This window comes from Onychomys torridus, chromosome 2 (assembly GCF_903995425.1).
Source record: "Onychomys torridus chromosome 2, mOncTor1.1, whole genome shotgun sequence".
Taxonomy (NCBI): domain Eukaryota; kingdom Metazoa; phylum Chordata; class Mammalia; order Rodentia; family Cricetidae; genus Onychomys; species Onychomys torridus.
In genome coordinates, this window is record NC_050444.1 from 102,368,032 (window position 1) to 102,392,507 (window position 24,476).

The window sequence follows — 24,476 nt, forward strand, 5'->3', positions numbered from 1 at the left end:
TAGCTGAACAGGAGTTTGTCTAAGCCATTGATCATCATCAACTTCTTGACAGGGTTTTCTTTCTTTCTTTCTTTTTTTTTTTTTTTTTTTTGAGGATCCTTTTAAAAATATCTGTCACATACTGTGTATTAATTGAATTATCCACATAAGTTCATGGTGCTATAAAAAATCTCCTTTTAGATAGTAATTTCTAAGTTAAAAGTACTGATACATGTTGCAGAGTGTTCTGTTGGGAATATTTTATTGTATTGGAAGCATTAATTATTCTGTGCTACAAGAAGAGTTGTTGAACTATTTACATCACGATTTGGAGTTGTCATTTTTTTTAAAATTTGAAATTATAGTCAGTTTTAGATTTGTTGCTATAAACTATGTCACTAAAGTTTATCTTTGAGTTTACACTTTGTATAATGTATTTAATTTGTGATCTATAGCTCCAGTATTGTATTATCTGGTCTCTTTATAGCCATGTAAATGATTTTTGTTGCAGTGGAATTTAGTGTGTATCCTAACCACTTGAAATCTTAGTCTAGCTTTAACAAAATACATATGCATACTCAGGTGGTTCAAACTACAAAAAGTTATTTCTTAATGGTCCTCAAGTTAGTAGATCCAAACAAAGGTGCTGGCAAAAATGTTGTCTTTCTCAGTGGCTACTTTTTTGTATCTTTATAGGCTGTGTGTATGGGGATCATCCAATGTCTTTCTTAAGAGTGTTAAAATAATTAATGAGGGCCCTGCCTCTCTGACCACCAACTCTTGAGGGGCCCACCCTCAAATATCAAAATTGTAAATACAATTTCAACATAGGAATTTGAGAGGAAGAGACATCTAGTGCTCCTTTCTTGGAATTTTTGGTTCAGTGTTTTTGGGGTTGGACAAAGAGCTTGCACTTCTAACTTGGGTAATATTCATGCTATTGCTTTGACAGCCTATGAGAACTAATGGGCCCAAGAGGTCTCAACCCTACACAAAGAATCATAGGCACCTAAAGAATACTAGGAGCAGGAGAAGTAGCTTTCCATAGGAAAGAGCATACCAATTGATGGTCCAAAACCAAATGGTCAGCCTGGAAAATATACCTATGAGCAATGTGTGTGTGTGTGTGTGTGTGTGTGTGTGTGTGTGTGTGTGTGTGTGTGTGTGTGTATGTGTGTGTACACGAGTGCATGTTGACTAATCTGGTTGGCTTGCCCTTGTAAGGTTCTTGTGCAGGTGACTTACTGCAGTGATTTTATAAGTGCTATGGTCACACCATTTCCACTTAACAGCATTTCATAGGATGCTTCTCCATCCTCAGGCTCTTATATTTTTTCAGTCCCGTCTTCCATGATGTTCCTGGAGCCTGGAAGTTGATATAGATATGGGCTGAGCACTAAACAGTCACTTATTCTGAACATTTCTGTAAGTTAGTGTCTCTGCATTACTACCCACTGAAGTTTTGCCTTCTAAGGTTGAGAGCAGCACTAATTTATGAGTATACTCATAAATGTTTAAAAGGCCGTTTGACAAGTCTATTTAGCAAAACGACAATAGTAGGTCTCCATTCCTTCCAGGTCCTATGACATTCCAAAGCCATGTGCTTTCAATCAACTTTACAATGTCAGGCATGCATTCTGTCCTTGGTAGAAGGAAGACCTCAAATCCAATCAGAGAGTAACAGATTTTGTTAGTATCTTTATTTAATGTATAGCTTTAAACAATTCTTCGTCTAGTGTGGTCAGGAAAAAGCAATAAAAGTAGATAGTATCTAATTTTTCAGACCTTAAAAGTAGATACTACCACCAAAAACTGATTTGGGAAAAACAAGTGTGTATGATTGAATGCTGGAGTACCTCAACATTTCTAGGTTAAGAAGATAGGGAAGGAGGGAGAGGGATGAATGATAGCACAAAGCGGCAGCACAGGAGAAGGGTCAACAGAGGAAGGTAAGTGAATGAAGTATTTCTAGAAGAAGGGAAGGATCATTCATGTCAAATGTTACACATACGTAAGGTAGAGAAAAGTTCTTACTAATGGTTGGGTTTAGCAGTATTCAGATCCCAGTAATCATGATGAGAGCTTTTGTAGAAGGATGGTGAGTACAAATGCCTACTGGGGGAAATTAAAGGTAGAATATAGATTATAAAAATCTTTCCAAGGAATTTTATTTATTTATTTTTTTTATTTAATCTACTTTATTCAAAGTACTATTTCAACATGCAGTGCACATAAAGTTATTGAGATAGTTTACATTATTTTCTTCCACAAAGTCTTCAAGATCCAGAGTGTTTCAAATTTCTGGCATATCTGACACAGCCACATCACAAATGTTGAAGAACTGAGAGACTGTGGCAGCCACACTACCTACAAGTCTGCATGGTAGCCTCTCCCTCTGCTGGGGTAGGAGGAAGTGGGCCTTAGCTGAGAGAAGCTCTCACCCTTTGGTAACCTCTGCTCTTGCTAGGAAAACACCACTTCTGACAGAGGGCAGCTTATCTCTCACTCACCATTAACTCTCTCTCCTAAAAAACAGATGAACAACCCAAAGGATTGCTAACCCAGATGGGCTCCTGGGAAGAGGCTTATAGCCTCTTTTTATTTTTAATGTAATTCATTTTAATGTATTTTGATGTAATAGTGGCATGAAGGTTATGGAGGTTATCTGTTGCTCTCTGATTGGATTTGAGGAACCACCTTCAAATGAAAGAATGGAAAAAAAAAGTATTCCTTTCTGATAGGCTTTGGGCTTGGGGGCTTCATACTGTCAATTTGACTGCCTTCATCTTGTGCAGGTCTTGTTCAGGTAACTACAGCTCCTGTGAGTTGATACCTACAAGAACCTTGTCATGTCTGGAAGTCAGCATTTTACAGTTCTTCCTGTAAATGAGCTGACCTTTACATTATTTCTACCTTCTCTTCATTGAGTCTTAGATAGTGGGAGATTGATATGGATGACCTATATAGAGTTAAGCACTCATGGTTATTTATGCTCAGCACATTGATCAGTTATGTCTCTGTATTAGCCACTACCTACTGACAAAAGAAGCTTTTCTGACTAAAGTTGAGAGCAATACAAGTATATGAATATGAACATGAGTATTTAGAATTTAGTTGGACAGCATGACCATTTGGCAAAACAACAACTGTAGATTCCCCCAGGACCTGTTATCTTCCAAGTCATGGGCTTTTGACGACGTTCATACTAAAAGCTGAAATTCCCACTGGTGGAGCAGGTAAACCCATATAATCTTCATGCCACTGCTACCTCATGGACACTTCTTGTCAGCAGGTCAGGATTGTAACATATAGTGTTCAATACTTGGTGTTGAATATTGCTATCATCAATCTGTATAAAGTACTTATATTAATAAGAACAGTTTTACTTCTTTATTAAATTCTTGAAAATTATCTTATGATCAAAGTTAAACTATGTTTTACACATTGATTATCATCTATCTACACCTAGAAACTAAACTGTTTCTTGAAAATGAAATTGCCCCAGTTGTCAGCCCTGGTTAAGTTGCTGTCACTTGCCATATGGTTTCTGGTTAATTCTGAGAGAGCTGGATGACACAGATAATTTAATTCTTTATACTTTAAAATTATGTTTGCTACTGGGATGTGAACATTTAAGGACTTAGTTATGAACTGGGACAGTAGTAGACCCTTGCTTATCATGTATGAGCTTCTGGGAAACTACACAACACCAACAGTAATCATTGGAATGCCTAGGAATTATGACCAATAAACTCTATTTTTCTATTTCTAGAGAAAAACAGAAATCTGAAGCCAAAGACAGAAAAGTTCTGGAAATTTTACAAGTCAAGGATGTTAAAATACAAGAATTGGAGCAGGTTGTATTCTAATAAGAATATCTCAAATTGTATTTGCTTCAGGTTGTAGATCTTTAAAATTATTTTAAGTTTGTGTTATAATACACATTCAGCATACTAGAGTTGCTGCATGAAAGCATTGTTTTGAAACCACTATAGCCAATCTTGTATTATTATACCACGTTCTTACCTACTCTGTCTTCTAAATTGATTAGGTATAAAACTCATTAAAATGCGTAACAGGCTTTGGGATTTTCAAATATTATTCATTATTCATTGTTTTATTGTATTTTTATTTTTGCTACATTATTTGTCACATGTTTCTGATACATACATTTTTACATGGTTTATAGAAAAGATTCACAATAATTGGTACTACTCTCCTTTATCTTTTGAAAATTTGCACAATTATTTACATTATTTGCAATCCTATCTTTTATATATAACTTAAATTACATAATTAAACAAAAATTTATAATTTGCTTGTGTTTATACAATCCGAATATTATTACCACAAAAATGTGTGCGCTCTCCCTAGACTACAAAATTCCACCCAATGAGCCTGTGGGGGTGCATTTTACAGTCAAACCATACCATTCTACCTTGTCTTCTGTGCTCTTCTCTAGCTCATATTGCAAAGTATATCCAGTCCATCTCCAAGATTTCCTTATAGTCTTTATATGGGCCCTTTTCAGAGCTCCAAGTTCAAAGGCTCTTCTGAGACTCAATTCAAACTCTTATTTATTGGTCATTGTAAAGTTAAGAAAAAATGAAGATTACAGACTTCCAGCACAGAGTAACCATTCCCATATAAAGGTAGAAGAATGGGGACATAGGAAGGAGGGATGGGATTAAAGGAAGACCAAAACCAGTACAATAAACAATAAGTCCTGGAGCTCCATTTTGCACATGGGCACATGATGGTATGATTTGAGGCACAAAGGACCTGGGGAACGCTGACTCTATATCCTTGCCATCTGAAGCCCACTTGGGCTCTCTTTGGAGTTGGATCTGCTTTCTGCAGCTTTCCCTGACAGATAGTGTACATTTCTGGCATCTCGTCTTCCTTTAGGACTACACTGAGTTTTGTTTTTACTCTTACAGCATTGTTCTCTCCAGGGCTGTTTGAAGGGATGCTGGCATTGCTATACAAGCTTGGCTTCCTAACCCTTCCCTTAAAATATGGGTGAGATGACTCCATGATTCTTGGATTCTAAATCTGCAGAACTGTATCATGTGAACAGTGCTAGGCCTGTCCTCAGCTTAGGCAATAGCTGTGCCTCCTTACATCATGGATGTAGCAGCCTCTGAATTCCTAAATGACTGGTAATGAAGGGAAACACTTCCTTAGGTGGTCCAGTATAAGCAGAGTGCCACACACTTATCTTAAATCAAAGTGTTTTAAATGAGTTAAAAATTGTACATACTCGATCCTGAAATTGGTGGAATCCAGCTAATTTCTGAGGTGCTACCATCTTTCCTCTTGTCTAGCTGCATCAAACCCAGGCTCTTTTAAAAAGCTCTGATGTTTTAGTACCCACTGGTTCCTTGGGCCCATCTTTTACCATGATCATTTTATGGACAAACTAATTCTTCAAATTCTTATGCTCTCAATTCTTCTGTAAGCCTGACTGTGTGTATCTAGTAATATTCACGCTGCCACTCCTATGCTGGGTGGCTTTGAAATTTTCTCCACCAGATTAATTAGTCTGTCACTTTAAAACTTAGCTTCTCACAAAGTTTCAGGATACAGACAAACTACAAACACTTTATGAGAATGCATCACAGATCCTCTCTGTTCAAATTTCCATTTGAGTCCTCATTTCCATGACATGTCACAGGTACTGTCCATTTTTTGTTCAGCATTTTGTTCAGAGTTCTTGTCCAAATTGCTAACAACACTGTAGATCTTCTGTAGTCTTGTTGTATGACAAGATTTTTCCTAGGGAGACTCAACACACATGTCTCAGATAGGGAGCCCATGACAAAACAAAGTATGTATACCACCAAAATGCAACTTGGTCAACCAATGAATTTTATTGGGGTTCCTTACAGGAATGTGGGTGAGGGGTCACTTACAGGAACAGAAGTGACTCAAAGACAGCTGCATCACCAAAACCCACCCCAGCATGGGTGATAACTCACAAAAGCTGGGGGCCTGGAGCACACTGCACAGCCTGTAGGCAGCTCAACAGGCTGGACAGTGTTCTTTCCAGGTGGCTCAGTTGAGCCTCTTCCAGGCAGGCTGGCTGATGTTTCCACTTCTTCCAGGCTGCTCTGCTATCTTTGTTTCTTGTTTGCAGTTCATCTGAGAGTCTTCTCTGCAACTTGGCTTTTTAAAGAGTGAGCGTCAAAAGTCTATATTTGTTTCCTCTTGGGATGGAGGTGCCTAGTGAATATGGTAAATTTTAGGGACTTCCTGAAGTTACTTTGAGTTGTTTACCTTCTGTCTTAAGGAGCTTCCCTGTAGGATGGAGATGTAGGAATGAAGTGCTAACAGAACAAGTCTGCATCTGCATTCTTCCATTGTAATAGGCAGTATGCCAGTCTTGTAGTTTACACCTCCACACCTTTCCACCCTTCTCCCAGACTAGTCCAAATGGTTCTGCCTCATCATCATAGCAATGATTCTACTCCAGGAACCTATTTCCTGTACTCTTTCTTGTTACTCTGACAAATACTTGACTGGAACATCTTAAAGGGGGAAGGATTCATCTTGGCTCACAGCTTCTCAAGTTTTGGCCCATTTTGACAAGGAGGGAGTGTAGGGCACACAGGTCACTGTGTGGTGGTCAGGAGACTAAGAGATGTCAGTGCTGGCTTCTTTTTTTGTTTCTCCTCTTGGGTCCTCAGAACATAGAATGGCTCCACATACTTTTCAGAGTGGATCCTTGCTACCTTGAAACGCCCTCCTAGACATAGCTTGGCAGTATGCTTTACTCACCTCCTAGGTATTTTTCCATCCAATCAACTTGATAATCAGGATTAACTATACTGTTAAAGCTACATTGGCTTTCATAAATGACAATACATTTCCCACTTAACCTTAGAGACATTTTATTGGCCCACTCATTCTGGGCAAGCAGTTGTGAATTCTTTGAATTCAGTTTCTCACAAAGGTTAATTTAAGTACATAGATAGGAACATTCTATGTATATATTTATTCTTTTTTGTGGCATATGTCTTTTTATTGGACCCATTTAAAACTTGGTGTGTTTCCCTTCTCTACTGGCATCTGAATGAACTATTCTATAATTATGCTGTGGCAGTTTTAAGGAAGAATTTATGAAAGTATGCATCCCTCATCCCCATCCATATCTGGGCCCTCTGAGAGCAAGGCTCAGACTTGCCCACAGCCTTCAGTAATTTCTTCTACATAGATTAGGCTCTTCTGCCTCCTACTGGGTCCTGTACTCTGGTCTTCTACTCTCATAATTCGGTTTTGTCTGTACTTCTTCTCTGTCTCTTGAATTTGACAAAATACTGATTTTTCAGAGACCTCAGTTTTCTGATGAATCCAAGAATTGTGAATTTTCATTTTCTTGAGGGCTATTATTATTCTTGTATGGATGGAAATGGGGCTTTAAAACTCCTTCTAATGCTGGACCAGGAAAGAGAAGTCCCTCTGTTGAATTTTGGTTGTTTCACTGAGTAATATTAAGTAATTTCCCCTTAGGACTTATAGTTTGTGAAATACAGTATCAATTAGAATGACATTTCCTTGAGTTCAAGTCTTTACTGTGTGTCTAGTCAAATTGGTATAATGTTAGGGTGCGTAGTTTTAGCTTTTATAAATAATGTTCACAGAAGTGAAATCTAATGTTATCACATATATAATTGACAGTAAAGACTGCCATGAAATTTCTTTTGATAAGACTGTTACCAGTGAGTGGAATAATACTTAGCTCAATTCAAACAAAAGTTATGAAAACCAAGAGTACAGCTCCTTGTAGTGTTGTGAGCTCTCGGATTTCAATGTTGGGAGTTCTCATTTCTTAACCAGCCATCTTTGCTGTCAGCCATCCCAGTTCTTACCTACTAGTTCAGCTAAGGGTACTGCTCATTTCTTTATTGAAATAGTGAAAAGGCAGAGCAAAACCATTACACTAAGGATTCTTTGGGCTGATTCTGCAGCATGGGGGAGCTAGTATATAGGGTGGAGTCTTCCCAGACTGACTCTGTGAGGACATGTGGATTTAAGCTTCTGTAGGCAAATGGACCAGGCTGGTAAAGGTCGAAGTTCACTGCTGACTGAAGAGGAATTTCTGCACACATCCTGATTACTATCTGCATGTAGCACCAGGTTTCTCTGAACATTAGGCTGCACGTGCCTATTGGGTCATCAGCACTTGAATGGTGAGGGGAGGCTGTAGGGAAGCTCTAGCAAGTCAGGAATGAAGCTGGGTGGTAGTAGAGATGGCAACTCTAAAAGCATCAACCTCTAGCACTGAGTAGATTATTGTGGCGGCAGCAGCAAGTACAAAGACAACTGAAGTGGCAGTGGTACATATGGTTGCTGTGGCAGCTGAAGACATCATGGTGATCAGAGGGCAGACACAGCACTAGGGACAGTGGTGTTGCTGCAGCTACAGAAGCGATAGGTGTGTGTCCTTCCATATACTACCACATCTAACCTCCCAGATCCACAGACCAGTGTGGATGGAGGGTCATGTGTGGGCTGCATTAGTGGCCACTCAGGCTTCAGAAAGTCAGCAACAACACTAGCTCATGTCCAATAAAAGTAAATTTAAACAAAAAATTTCACAAAAACCTGCTAATCAACAAAGAAAAAAGAAAGAAAACTTCCCAAATGTAGGTGGCCTTCCCCTGTCCGAGCACCCTGCTCCCAAATAACTGACACAGAGGTTTATATTAATTATAAATGGTTAGCTGATATCTCAGGCTTATTACTATCTCTTACAACTTAAATTAACCCATTTCTATTAGTCTACATTTTGCCACATAGCTCGAAGCTTTATCTGTCCTCCAGCAACCCTGTTCCCTCTACGGCTCCTGGCAACTCCTCTGACCCACCTTTCCTCCTCCCAGAGTCCTTTGTGTTTGGCTGTCTCGCCTATACTTCCTGCCTGGCTACTGGCCTGTTAGCTCTTTATTAACCAATGAGAGTAATATATATTCACAGTGCTCAGAAGAATTATTCCACAGTGTTAAATCAGCAACAAAGCTAATGCATGTCCAATAAAATAAATTTAAACAAATATTTTTACAAAACCCAGCTAATCAACAAATAAAGGGAAAAGAAAGAAAGCTTCTCAAATAAACAAAAAACCCTGCCAGCTGGGTGAGGGTTGAACCTTTGCAGTTCTGTCTCAGAACTGTAGCTATGTCACTGCTGATTATAGAATAAGTTATGTTGTGAAACCTTTTCTTTATTATAGGAAATGACATGACGTTTGATAACCTAGTATACTGCAGTTAATCAAATGTTGCTATTTGGTATCCTACCCCCCCTCTGCTCAATACCTTCTGAGAAGCACTGAAACAAACGTTGGTTTTCAGTTGTTCTTAGTTTTCTTCCTCTTCCTCTCTTTTCTTCATCTTTGTTTTAGTTGTGGTGGTTTCATTCATTCTCTGTATGTTACTAAAGCTCTTATTTCCATTTTGAAAGTAGTTTGTAATTAATAATAAATAAACTGTACTTCAGTACTGCCTAGTAGGGTTTTAGGTTGTGTGCTGTTCTCTAATCCATACTTACTCCATAGACTTCTCTTGACCATGGTTTAAATTATTCATTTCTTGGCTTGTCAGTGATAAATTATTTGTTTCAGACATACTTTGTCTTGTTGTCCTTTATGCTTTATGGTTCCTCTGAGTTCTGTTTGCTATTTTAGTATGAACTCCTGTCAAACTCTTAGAACTTACTATGTCTAGAAAAAGTAGCATAAATCTAATTAAAATTAATTTTAGCTGTATCTACCTGTACTTTCATTATTTAAATTATATTTTTTCATTAAGAAAATATGCTTAAATTTATAGAATTATAAAAGTTTGAGAGTTTATCAACTTTCTGTCAGAAACTCATCTTTGAGTAACACTGATGATTATGCAGAAGAATATTACTTGTCCAACTAATTATCAGAATATAATAGTTTGGACTAGCCAATAACAAATCTTACTATAGCTGAAAGATTTCCTGTGTCCTGCCTGGCCTGTGGTCAGGACAAATTTCTCTCACCTGTTGGTCCCACAGCTGCTCAGACCCAAATAAACACACAGAGGCTTATATTATTTACAAATGATATGGCCTAATGGCTCAGGCCTCTCACTAGCTTGCTTTTACATCTTCAATTAACCCATTTCTGTAAATTTATACTTTGCCACATGGCTTGTGGCTTACTGGTACATTATATCTTGTTTCTCCTGGCATTGGTAGCAGTATTTCTTCTCCTCTCTCTCTCTTGTTGGAATGTCCTGCCTAACCTTATTCTGCCTCACTATTAGCCAGATAGCTTTATTTATCTACCAATCAGAGCAACACATATTCACAGCATATGGAACGACATCACCCATCACCTTACTCTATGTTTTTATTTACAAATTAGGTCTATGTCTGTTTTCACATCTTACTAACTCATACAAATGCCAAACTTTAAATAAAAAGTAACTCACAGATGAACTTGCCCCAAGTGTCCTTCATGTTGTAAGTACCTGGTAATGTTTAGCTCCCTATAATGAGAAACCTGTGGTATACATCTCTTTTTAGGGTTTGAACCTGTTCTAGAATAGATAAGAAATACTCTTTTTTTTTTCTTCTTTGGAAGGATAGACCTATAGATATTTTTATTTCTGAAGGGATTAAATGTTTATATCTTTGGGATTTTTTCCTAAGAATTTGTGCATATTATTGTCACTTTTCTTTTTTTTTTTTTTCATTTTCCTCAGTACTTGGTTTGATGACTAACTCAATCTAATGAACCATTCTTACATTGTACTCTTGTTGCTGAAATTCCTTCCTGTGGGAGGCATAAGCAATGTCTACTCCCTCTCAAGTCCCAGTGATAAGCTGAAGCACAGTTCTACCAAAGCTTATTTTAGGGAGCCAATGAGTTTTTTGGGCTTCCTTATAGAGCCTAGGTGAAGGGATTACTTACAAGGGTGTGTAACATGGATCTTAAAAACTCTTGTAAAAAATGACTCAGAGCCAGATATTGGGGTAAAAGCTGAAAGATCAGAACAGCCAGCCACTAGTATACCTCTATGAAATCCTCAGCCTCAAGAGAGTGAGTTCCTGTTTCTTCATGCTTTATATACCTTTCTGTGTCCTGCCATATTACTTCCGGAGATTAAAGGCATTTGTCACCACTGCCTGTTTCTGTTTCTCTCATGTAGCCCAGTGTGGCCTTGAACTCACAGAGATCCAGATGAATCTCTGCCTCTCAAGTGTGTGCCACCACTGCCTGACCTCTATGTCTAATTTGGTGGCTGGCTCTGTCCTCTGATCCCCAGGTAAGCTTTATTGGGGTACACAATGTATTACCACAGGGGTGTAGGTTTTCCTTTCCTAAAAGGCTTCACCTGGATAGCTCTTACCTATCAGATATGATGGTCTTTTCATGGCCACATAGATGGAGCTGAATCTGTACTAGTCTTCCTTGGCCTATCTACTCCTGCTCCTTCCTGAGGCTGTGTACTCCAAGGCAGAGTTTGGGATAACAGGTAACAGGAGGGCCTCTTGACCCTCTGCATCCCTCTACAGGGATTGATATATATATAGTCAACATGCCCAGCTGAGATAATAGTTTGGCAAGTAGACTCAGATGAACACTCCAAGATGGTGGTTCTTGGGCTCAGAGAATAGTTGCCCACAACTCACTCTATAGTTTGAAAAACTCATTCACTCTTGTATCTGGAGACATGATTAAGAGTGCTGTACCTGCATTGTCTGTGTACATTTTCCATTAACGAGGAAAGAACTGAATTATATAGTGAGAAGAAAAGGATATATCATAGTGTGTTTATAGTGGAACTATATATTTCACCAGTGTAAGTGGATTACAACTGTATTCACCCATATGGATGAATTTGGGAGAAAATATTGAACAACAATAGCGAGACACAGAACATGTATAGTATGATTTAATATTTAATATAAATAATGTTAAAAGTGAGGCCAACTAGGTAATATATTAATAGGAATGTGTATTTATTTAAACTGTTAAAAAGAAAAGGAAGATAGGAAAAGCAGATACATCCTTCCAGTACAGCTGTTACCCCTGGAGCAGTTGGTGTTGGTGGTAGAGGGCACAGTTAGAAGATGAGGGGGACCTGTGAGATTTCACAGGTAATGGCAACATTGTGGTATTTCCTTGGGGAGTGCTTTTGCTTTTCTTTTTCCTCATTTTAACCCAGTTCCAGACATTAGTTTTAGATGTATTCAGTATCTAAAATACTTGTATAAGTAAAATAAAAGCAACATTTAACAATTTTTTTTTCTTTTTTTGTCTGTTAAGAACCAGCACTGTCTTTAAATCATTACTCACATCTAACTGCCATTCATTTTACCCTTGAATCTTGCTCTAGCCTTCCTATATCTTCTTGTACTTTGGAGAGGATTTAATAAGGAAAAGCTACTGAAATATAAAATGAATAGATGTTCAGTGATTTGAGCACCATTGTTATACCAGAGAAAGAATAAAGGTTAGTTTCTACTGAAGCTTTTATTGAAAACAAAAGCAGAGCCAGGCTTGGTGGTATAGACCTGTAATGTTTAGCATTGGAAGCCTGAGGAAAGAGGATTGCCATGAGCTTGAGCCCAGCCTGACCTACATAGTAAGTTCATGCCAGCGCGGGCTAGAGGGAGACTCTGCCTGAGACAACCAACCACCCACAGAAATATAAATAACAATCAACAACAATAACAACATCACAACGCCATCGTTGAGTCTGTCGTGTCTGCTTCTTGGTTGCAAACAGATGCTGACACTACCAGATCAGACTTGTAGGCTTCAAATAAGTGTGTGAGGCCAGAGAGCAAGTGCTGGCGGAGTGTTGGCTGAAGGGATGGAGACGCTAGTGAAAGTCGCAGTGATCTAGGGAGCGTGTAGGAGCAGGATGTGGGGTTTGGTTTGAAGTGGCAGCGGACAGTCCAGTAGAATGTGTTCCCGAATGCTACAAATATGAAAGAGGTTTACTGGGATAGTGTTAGGGCTGATGCTGTGCTCCACAGTGTCATAGAGAGGCATTTTCTGAGAGCAAAGCTATAAACAGAATTAGAGGCAGCTAAGAGTTGAATGCAATCTCCTATTCCTCAATTAGGTATAAAAATAATCTTAGTCTTCTGTCTGGAACAAAATATTTTGGTACCCAATTTGGCCCTTTTTATTTTTATTTTCTGAAATGACTCATTCATTCACAAAACCACAATTGGTTTCCTAGAGCTATTTTCTAAATGTTACCCAATAAGAGAATAATTATATCTTATTTTAACTATACATACATTTTCCTTGTTAGAATTTTAAATCAAATTTTGCTATCTTTTTCTTTCAGTATTCTTAAATCTGTTTGCTTTCAATGTATGGTTTAGTATTTAGTATTAAGCTTTTAATTTGTTTCATTTTAAACTAATAAATAGGCACCATGCTTGCACTTTTTAGATGAAAGCCCATGGATGTGGTGCTGGAAGTGAGAATTGTGGTGTCAGACTTTACTATTAAAGCTAACAACTAAGATATAAATCCCATGAAATAAGCTGTTTTTTTTTTTCTTAGACATGCCAGCTTACAATTGATTTAAATCCTTTTTACAGAGTGAATCAGTCCTAAGACAGGAAATAAATGACCTTGTAAAACAAAAGTCTATGGTTGATGAAGAAAATGTCTTCTTGAGGAAAAAATTCAGTGATTTGCAGAAGAAATTTAAAGATAAAAGCCAAGAAGTTAAGGTGTGTTGACTTGTGCATGGCTTTACAGTGCCTTGGCTTTGAAGTCCCCCTTGAAGTTTGGCTAACCCTCATGGCACAGAAAGTGACAGGCTTGCAGGGAAATTGCCTTAGGCCCTGCTGTACCACACAGTTTTCTCAAATGCAAAAACTCTGATAAAGATGCTTTAAAGCCAAGACTCAGAGCTTTATAACTTACAGATAAATAGTTAATGATGGGAATGGAGCTGAGAAAGTAGGAGTGTGAATATGTGGCTTCTTGTAATTAGATTCTGATGGGACTGGCATTATTAATTGATAAAACCCAGGTCTGGGAGGATATGTCTGTGTGGGTCTCAAAAATAGCTGGGGACAGCATCAAAGGCAGCTTGATCAATTAATGGGCTCTTTGCAAATGTGTACTCATCAAAGCTGTCATCCAGTGAAAAAATATGACCCATCCACCTGCATGAAAAGAGGCCAATAAAGTACACAGGTGACCTTGGCCATCAAATACAGAAGAAGCTGCTGTGCGGATGGAAGTGCACAGTTTACATTTGCTGATTAGTTCTCACCTTTCTTTCCCCTTGTTTATTGGCCCTTATGGTACTCTTCTACAGGACACCAAGGAGTGTGCACAGAATAAAGAAGAGCAAAACAGGCTGTTTATAAAACACCTGGAGGAGGAAAATGAGAAATTACGTACACGCTGCGCTGACCTGCTAAATGACCTGGAGAAACTGAGGAACCAGGAAGCACACTGGAGAAAAGAAAAACACAGTGCTGAGGCGAAAGTAAAGGTATAGGACGAGAGCTGAACCCCTGCTGCTGTTATGGGCCTCACCTCTTACAAGAAGTTTAGTCCATGTTTTTTCTTTAAATAATAAGTTATATATTCAGATCCACCAGTGGGGACTAACATTAATTTATATTCTTTCACTTAAGACCCATAGCTTTTTAAATATTGATGTTGCAAAGCAGGAAACTGACTTCAAATAGTTATCCTAAAATGTAATCATTAAAAAATAAAGGCTATTGCTTTTGAAATAAAGTATGTTTTGAAAAAATATACTTAGAACCATTGGTTTAGCTTTTTAAAATTAAGGCTTACTTTTTCAAAATGGTCTAGATTTCATTATAATATGTTTTGGAAATCCTTTTCTACTTTCTTTAAAACTACCATGTTAAAAAAAAAACACACACAAAACAGTTAAAAATACATATGGTTCTATGAAACTGTTTTCTTTGGCTTAAAGGGAAGAGTAAAATTTTATTAGAGGATAAAAGTCTTTGTAATATTCTCTATAATATCCTCCCATCCATTTTGAGTATCATTTAGAAATAAAACATCATTCTCTGTTATTCTCTTTGTCTTGAGGTTATTGTTAATTTATTTTCCCATTAAATTCCAAATATCTCTTTCATCATATATTTTATTGAAAAAGGCAGAAATAAGTAAGGCTAGTGAATATGGCAGTATTTGTGTGTACACAAGGAAAGAATGTCTCAGTGTATGTATACATATATCCATAAATATATTTTAGTTAAATAATTGTGTGTATGTGTATGTTTTCATGTTTGAGTAAGTGTGCATGAATATTCATTAGGGGAGAGGGATAAGTTGGAGTGTGATTCACTCTATCAGTTGTAGATATTTTATACAGTTCAACAACTTAGTGAACCAATGAGGCATTAGGGTAATTGAATCTTGTTATATTTTTTAAATTTTTATTATTTTCTTTTAAAGTTAAACCTTTAAAAATTTGGTAGTTTTATAAGGGTAAGTGATGCTGCCTTCTATTCCTTTACAATTACATGACTTTTGGGGTATTGTTTGTATTTTTTTGTGTCATTCAAATAATTTGTTCTGCAGTTTGCTCTTGGTTTTAGTTGGGTAACAATTTTGTACCTTGAATATGATTAATTGGCTTTTAATAGTTTGTGAATTGATACAAATCTGTATCGTATTCCCTTCTTTAATGTTCTTGATTTAAGAATTTTATATGATAAAAATTTCCTTCTCTAAAGTATTTGATTGTTTATACCTCATGAGATTCAATAGTTTATTGATTTGAGATTCAAACTCTCTTTTTAAATTTCCTTGTTTGAATGGGTTTGTTTATAGACTGTTAATTTTGTGATGTGAGGCATTGTAGTTTTGTAATTTGAATTAATATTGGGTAGCAAAGTCTACTTCATTTTTTGGTAAGGCCTTTATATATTCTTTCACTAGGATATAATATTAAGAACAATTTTGTTAGTAAATTCCATTAAGAAGAAAATGGTTCTATGTTCCATTTAAAAATTAATTTTGAGAGAATTGTTATTCTACCACTCAAGAGTATAGAATATAGTGTTACAGTATCCTCTAAACACTCTTTCTCCATTCTGGTTCATGTGTGCATGGACCTTAGCCAGAAACACTCATAAGCAAGGAAAATATACTGATTTTCTCTCCTATATACACACATTTATTTTCAGTTGTCTCTGATAAAGTTATAGTGAGATTTTTAGGTTAGATGGTAACTGTTTTAAGGTTTTGAGTAAATTGCAAGGCTCTATTCTAAATAGCTGTATATGAGGTTTTTTATTTCTAAATATCTTTGTTAACAATATTGTCTGCCTATTTTTTACTGTAATTAACCTAGTGACAGTTGTGAAATGGTATCTCATTGAATGCTTGCTTTTGGGGGGGGGGTCTTGTTTTTTGTAGTAATGGTGATCGAACCTTGAGCCCTGTACATGATAACTAAATGCTCTACCACTGAGTTATAGCCCCAGTTCTCATTCTGACTTTAATTTGCATTTTCCTTGTGACATGATGTTGAGAATCTCTTCATGTGTTACTGATCATTTGCATATCTTTGGAGAACTGTCTATGCAAATGTACTTTATATAAGTCCCTCACCAGGCACAGAATTTGAAATTATTTTGTTGAGTTTTTTGGATGGATTTTTACTTCTTTGATATATATATTTAATAGACTAACAACAAACAAAGTGGTCTTGTTATATTGTACCAGTCTGATCTTTTTCTACTGAGTGTATATAAACTATAAGCTGTACTATAAGCTATTATATTATATATATATGTTATATATAAGCTATTATATTATATATACGATGTCAGCTATATTTTACCAGTCTTATCTATTGTACAGAGTTTATATAAACTCAGCAGGAAACATGAGCATCATTCTAAAATAAAATATTATCTTTGTCTTGAGAATTTTGTTTATTTTCCCATTAAATTTCAAATTTTTCATAATATATTTTATTGAAAAGGACAGAAGCAACTAAGGCTAGCTTTATCTCCTCCAATATCTAGGTCTATCAACTTATACTGCCATGAGCTGATGGTGTTCATTTAAACACAGAGATGTTTTTCATTTTTTATGACTCTTGTCTATTTTTGTTTTTATTGTTGCTCAATTTTTGGGTGATATAAGAAAGCAATGTATAATCAAAGATCATGAAGACTGGATCCTATCTTCTGTTATATAACTTACTATAGTATGTATATATAATTTTTTATCCATTCTTAGTTAACTTTTTCATTTGCCCCCTTTACTTTTGTATCTTATCCACTCCATCTTGTTGGTCGCTTGTTTTCCCCAGATAATATTTTCTCTGCTTTCAACACACACACACACACACACACACACACACACACACACACACACACACACACACCTAGATTCTGAATAGGAGAGGAAATAAGCCATGTTTTGTCTTACTGATAACTTTTTAATGTGGTGTGGGATATAGGTTCAACTTTTCACATCTTTCATTTCTACCACTTGTTGAAAATAAGTTTTCTTTCCCTCAGTATATTATCTCAGCATCTTTGTTGAATACAGTTTACTCTTATATGAGTTTATTTCTGGAAGTCAGTTCTGTTCTTTTGCTTATACGTCTACTCTCATGCCTTTGCCACACTGTGTTGAGTACTGTAAATTTGTGGCAAATTTTGCATATTGGATATGTGTGTGTATTTCTTTTCTAAAGTTAGCTATGCCTATTCTCTTCTATTTATATGTGAATTTTAGAATCAGTGTTTCCATTTCTACAAAACAAGTCAGATTTCATCAAAGGGGAGAAGAAAGACAATACATAAAATATATATAGTGTTGTGGAATATTAGTTTAAAATGTGTTACATTCATTTATACTGTGGAATATTTGTTTAATAATGCAAAGATATGTTACATTCTTTTATGTTGCACTTGTTTAACTCTGTAAAGCTGTGTTACTTTGCCTGTCTGAAATAGCTAATAAAGAGCTGAATGGCCAACTGCTAGGGAGGAGAGAGAAATAGGCAGGGCTGCCAGGCAGAGAGAGTAAATAGGAGGAAAAATATAGGTGTGGGAGAAGAGAGAAAAACAAGAAGAGAACTAGGAACAAGAAAAGGAGAGGAGGATAATGCCAAGGGCCAGCCACTCAGCCACACAACCAACCATGGAGTAAGAAGGGAAGAAAGATGTACAGAATAGAGAAAGGTAAAAAGCCTGAAGGCAATTTCCCCTTTTTTGTCTAATAAAAAATAAAAAAATAAAAAGGTTATAACTAGTATAAGAAAAACTATATACAATAAGTACAATAACTATATATAATACATACAAGCATTTATATATATATATATATATATATATATATATATATATATATATATATATATACAATAGATGTATAAAAACAATGTCTAGTCCATTTGCATTTGACAAATTCAGATAAAATAATCCATTATCTATTTTGGTGAGTTCAAAACGGACCTAATTCACTTTCTATCCTAACTTATATTACCAACAGAATCTTATGATACCTTTCAAACTTAAACACTTAACAACTCTTAGTTTCTTTTCTGAATTTCTTAACAAGGAAAACTGTAACTACAACTGTCCAATCTTCAACTCTTTTAGAGACTCAAGAAGGAAATAATATTACCTAGTAAAACAGGAAGTGCAAACAAACAACTTTGGGATTTTTAGCTTCAGAGAGAAACTTTATTGTAAAAGCTATGGAGTTAAATCAATATGTATATTTTAAAGATATATTGATTTCAAAATTTATGTTTAAGGATATCTTGCTTTGGAAAAGAGGTTCTGCTTTAGTTTCCACATAAGATGATTGCCTATGGATTGCTTCCAGGTTAATATGGTTTGACCAGCCAAGACCCCCTGAAAAGTCTATAATGACACCATGGCCCAGATCATCCAACATCCAAAATCAACTTCAAGGCAACTGCTTCAGAGACTGCAGCATCACAGACTACTCCAGTCAGGATTTGACCATAATCCTAAAATTGTATTTGTGTTCCCACAAGATTACCAGGGGCCTCTATCAGTAGGAAGTAGCCTGGAAAACTATGCTCACATTCCCAAAAACTGGATTATAGATATTTGTCTTTGTTTAAATTGTTAGTTGCAAATTGTTATTGGTCATAGTCAATCTCTTTCTAAAAGGAGAAAGGGGGACATGATATAGAAATGTAGGATATAGATATGATAGGATAAAAGGGTAGATTATTTAATCTAATTTTAAAGAGCAACAACTTGTTTAAAAATGTTTTATATTGCTATGGATTTTAGTTTATTGATACAAATATAAAGTTAATTTTGTTATACAGTATGTATATTTCTACTCTGGTCTAAAGTATTTTATAGTATATAGTTGAGAAATACAGATTAATAATTAGTCATCTATGATAATCAAACTTATAATCATGTGAGTTAAGTTTTCTAGGTATACATAGATATACTTCACTTAGGTAGGTAATCTTCAAACACTTTAAAAACCTTCAGAATATGTCATTTAAAATGTTTTTAGAACCTCGACTTTCTGCATATTGAGACATGTCTGCTTCTGGCTGCAGGAACCTACTTCAAAGAAGATAATGAGCATTGAAGAAACTCATTTATGGAGTTTGCTTTCTTTGTGACAAAACTATAAGCAGGCCCCCTCAATTAAATGTTTTCTTTATAAACATTGCTGTGGTCATGGTATCTCTTCACAGCAATAGAAACTAAGACAGTGTGTCTTAGCCTTTGTTGTAAGTTGAGCATTTGCTATTGTAGCCAGTAGCACCTGAATAAGATCTGCCCCTGCTTGAGGATTTGCTTTTTGTCACTTCTTGAAATAGTCAACTTGTTTAGTTATTTTTCCAGTCAGTCTACAAAAGCCATATTCCTTGCTACATTTTGTCACTGAAACCTCTGTCCTTTGACTCGTGTTCAGCTGTTGGCTGGATGTGGTGATACAATCCTATGATTCCAGTGCTTAGGAAGGTGAGGTTGTTTACATCATGGTAAGTTGTAGACCAGCCTAGGATATAGAATGAAATTTTGTCCTAAAATAAAAACAAAAACAAATACACAAGCAAAAGCCCACAGACAAATAAGGGTCTGGTAGGGGTATAATAACGGGACTTTTCTTGATGCTAAGCAACAATTTTACCAGAAAAGAAAATACAAACATATAGTCACATCTGCAGACTCATTTCCTAGTGTTTGTGGATTAGCATTGTGCTTGTGCCATCTCTTATTATTTTTCCTATTTCCTCACAATAGTGCCATGCTCACGGCTCAGCTAGAGGATTAATGGGTTATGGTGTTTTCTGAGTAAGTAGCATGCTTTAGGAATGTGGTCTGATTTCTAAATTCTCCTATGTGGATGTGGTTTTAAGTGGCCCAATATCTCAAATGATTGCCTCTGAGTTTTGCTCCTATCCCTTGGGTGTTCTGTTGTACATTTAGATTTGTAATCCTTTGCCTCAAGCATCAGTAGTTGTTATTTTATCTTGTGGATTTTTGTAAGCAATGTTTACCACTTTTCCAGGTTGTGCTTTGAATGAAAAATAGAGAAAGTCACCTTACACCATTTCTTTAGGTTGTCTTTAGACAAGTTAAAATGTGTAGTTTGTGATATTTTTTGAGTAAGTCCTGTTCTACATCCAGGTGAACCAGAAACATGACTCTATTGTTGTAAATATTACTTATTCTTAAAGTACCACTTTAAATTGCCACTGCATAGCAATTCCCAGCCTTAAGTTCACCTCTGTGCTTGGGTGGAAGTACAGGAGGTCAAATTCAAACCACAGTAAATCCATTGTTCCCATTTTCAAGTTGTTTTTTTCTGGCTATCATTTGCCTTTTTGGCTTTAGTCTCTGGGTATTTTTCCGAGCTCCAATAACATTGCCCTGGAAGCTTCTGCTCTCTGGATTTCTTTGCATTTGTGCCAAATGAAGTTTGTTGGAATCTTTGGACATTTTGTTTTATTATAGTTGTGCAATTTTCAGCCATTATTTCTCCAAACATATGTCTCCTTCTGGTAGTCACTGCCCCTTACTTCTCCAAGGCTGACATTCTTTCTTTAATATTTTTCTTCATGGTGATTATCTTTAGTCTTGTCAATTGATATCTAATGCTCACTTCTTCTATTGCATTTATTTCAGTTTATTGTGCTTTTTTGACCTCAGAATTTGGGCTGGATATTTTAACTATATTATTTTAAGATGATACTTTCATTTTTTTCAGGTTTCAACAAAACATTATTTATATGTAAGTTTGTTAAGTCCAGAAGTCAAAAGAAGAAAAAGACATAATTAAATATGTGTAGCTGGATACTTTTCTCTGTCTCCCCATCCCCTGGTCTTGTGGTCTCATAGCCATTTATAAAATAATCACTCAGAGGCTTAATATTAATTACAAACTGTTTGGTCTATTGCTCAGGCTTCTTGCTAGCTAGCACTTTTATCTTAAATTAACCCATTTCTATTAATCTAGGTTATGCCATGTGGCCGTGTCCTTACTGGTATACTGGCATGTTGCTCCTTGGGTAGCTGAATGGCATCTGCCATGACTCCACCTTTTGTCTCCCTGTATCTCTCTTGGATTTTCTACCTGGCTCTTATCCAGCCTTACCATAGGCCAAAATAGTTTCTTTATTAACCAATAGTAGCAACACATATCCACAGAGTACAGAAAGACCATCCCACAGTACTTCTTTTTTCTGGCTTTTTTAAAAATAATGTTTTTCATTTTATCATAGTAAAATTATATATAACAAAATAATTGTCAAGTAAGAATTATAATATCTAGTCTATTTGTATTTGGCAAAATTAAAGAAAATAGTCTATCATCTATCCTATATTTGTGAATCTAAAGTTTTATATTTAATTTACCTTTTATCATAACTAAGGAAAACTTCAGTTATAACTATCTAGTCTTTAACTCCATCAAAGACCCCAGAAGCATATTTTATAATCCCAAGTAAACAGGAAGTGCATTATAAGCAACTTCAAAAATTCTAGAAATAACAGTGACACCTGCCTGCCTGGATAGTCACCCAAAGTTTCTCTGTAATGTTGGGGCATCCGTCTTCAGCCTATAGGTCTAGAGTCTCTGGCATACTTTTTGGTGAAGCAGGAAATTTGAAGGAACATTTTGCCTATTTGTTCATCTGTCGCTTTTATCTGTGTCCTGCAGAATTTTTGGCAGTTTCTTCTGTGAAGCAGGAACCTGAAGGACCATCTAGCTCTGTTTTGGCAAGGTTTAGTAGTCACTTTCTTCTGTGTCCTGCATGCCCAGTTCATACAACATACTGTTAAGCAGTCCAGGCAAGAGCAGTTTCTTGCCCAAATGACTAGCCTTTTCCACATTGTAAGCAAACTCTATAAGGAGTTTCTTCAATGCCAATCATCTCTGAAGTGAGTTGGTGCTGCCAGGAGCAGGTGTGTTGCATTGTCATGAAAAACCCTATGTTAACAAAATATTTTAAATGCTATATTCTGTAGGTCTTTGAAGTATTTGAAGACTATTTAAAATATATCAGTATATGATCCTGAAAACATACCTAACATATCTACAAATTTGATTGTTATAGATGACTAACTACTAACTTATATATTTTGATTATTCTAAATAGTTTATAGTAATAGCTTTCAAAAATTAGATCTTTACTTTATATTTTAAATGAACTGCATAGTTACAATACCTAAACAAACATCAAAACATATATACAATATGTTGTAACAAAAATAACCTTAATTTTGTATCAGCATACAAAATTCCTTTAAACAAGAATAGAAACATATATACAGTGTAACAAAATTAAAGTTGTATCACTATACAAAATTCTATGCCAGTGTAAAATATCTCAGATTTAGTTGTCTTTTTATCCTATAGTCTTATATTTCCCTAAATTATAACAAACATCCATAACTCACCAAATAACCAAAGACTACCCACACCCCTTCACCAACTCTTGGGAATGTTGGAGTAATTTTCTCTATACTGCTTCCTGCTGTCTGTGGGCAAAGGCATCCCTAGGAGTCTGTGAGAAAATTTTGAAATAATGACCAAGTCCTGGGAAGACCATCAGTAACCTTTGTTGATAAATATCACCTGTCAAGTTTTAGGAGGCCTTCCTTCATCAAACCTGATCCATATTAACCTGGGACAAATCCACAACCTCTTGTTTCTTGTGGAAACAAAAGTAAAACTGCTTCTCCAAAGCAATGCATCTTTTAAGTTCCATTTTACAAATATATTTTTTGACTTTTGTTTTAAAGTTAAGGCATTTTAAAGTGTCTAGGCTGGTGTATTTCATCAGTTCCTCTTTCAATCCCATGTCTCTCAGCAGCTATTGTTTGTCAGCATTAAAAAAATTTAAAATCAACACAATACTATACAAGATCCATGCACCCTGTGTATTTCCCATTGCTACATCACTTACTCTTTTTTATGTTTTTTTTTTTTACTTCTCTCTTTTAAGACTTTATTTTTAAACTATTTATTCCTTTCTAGAGCTGTCCACACCTTTTTAATTTTTTTATTAATCCTATGCACATTGTATTACACATTGGCACATGTGTAGAGATTTTTCTGTTTGGACTTCTTTTTACTGTATATCTTTTAGGCTATTTTGTCTGCATGAGCAAAAGCTAAATCTGCCATGCAGCATGCTGCACAGCTTGGAGACGCCTCTATGTACTGCAGCGGGAATCCACCATGCTGTAGGTCAAGCATACATGCCTTGAACCCAGCATGCTGTACCTCTCAAGCAAGCATGCCATGGCATCTCTGTACCATAGTCTGCATGAGAGACACTGAGAGGAAGTTGTTTTTTACTCCAGTTATGTGTTTGAGAATTTTTTAAAGCTTTATCAGGTTTTATGTGGAAATTTTTGCCAACACCCTATATAGCCAGACACTTTTCTCTGTCCTGCCCCAGTCCCACAGCCCTGTAGCTGCTTTTAAAATAATCACTCATAGGTTTAATATTAATTACAAACTGTTCGTCTATGGCTCAGGCTTCTTGCTAGCTAGCTCTTTATCTTAAATTAACTCATTTCTATTCATTTATGTTATGCCCCATGGCTGTGTCCTTACTGGTCTGCTGATATCTTGTTCCTTGGGTGGCAGGCAGGTGTCTGCCCTGACTCTGTCCTCTTCTCCCTGTATCTGTCTTGGATTTACTACCTGTCCATTATCCTATCTTACTATAGGCCATAACAGCTTCTTTATTAACCAATAGTAGGAACACATATTCCCACAGCAAATATATAAGATAGAAATACAATAAAATGGTAGAAAATCTGAACATCAAACTTCTCAGTTAAACACAAAGCGATTTGGAAATCAAATAAAGCAAACAAAAATGTGACTATGTATTAATCATGAGATCATAGTAAATCATAATTATACTAGAAATTTTGTAAGAAAAACCAGGAAAACACTAATAAAACTCATAATTGATTAAACTATTATAAGATAAAATAGGTATTAA

At 36.0% G+C, this 24,476-nt stretch overlaps 1 protein-coding gene across 9 annotated transcripts in view; it reads left to right on the forward strand.

The window, feature by feature from the left end:
* Cntln (centlein) overlaps positions 1 to 24,476 on the forward strand; it is a 253,782-nt gene that overhangs the window by 48,143 nt on the left and 181,163 nt on the right. For 6 of the 9 annotated variants that reach the window (XM_036178204.1, XM_036178206.1, XM_036178205.1 and 3 more), the window contains exons 3-5: positions 3,752 to 3,836; positions 13,582 to 13,716; positions 14,313 to 14,492. The exons of 1 other annotated variant lie outside the window; for it this stretch is intronic. In XM_036178204.1, the coding sequence (XP_036034097.1) occupies positions 3,752 to 3,836; positions 13,582 to 13,716; positions 14,313 to 14,492 (400 nt within the window). The remainder of the gene's footprint in view (positions 1 to 3,751; positions 3,837 to 13,581; positions 13,717 to 14,312; positions 14,493 to 24,476) is intronic. 2 more of the 9 variants (XM_036178209.1, XM_036178210.1) reach the window with 2 other exon arrangements.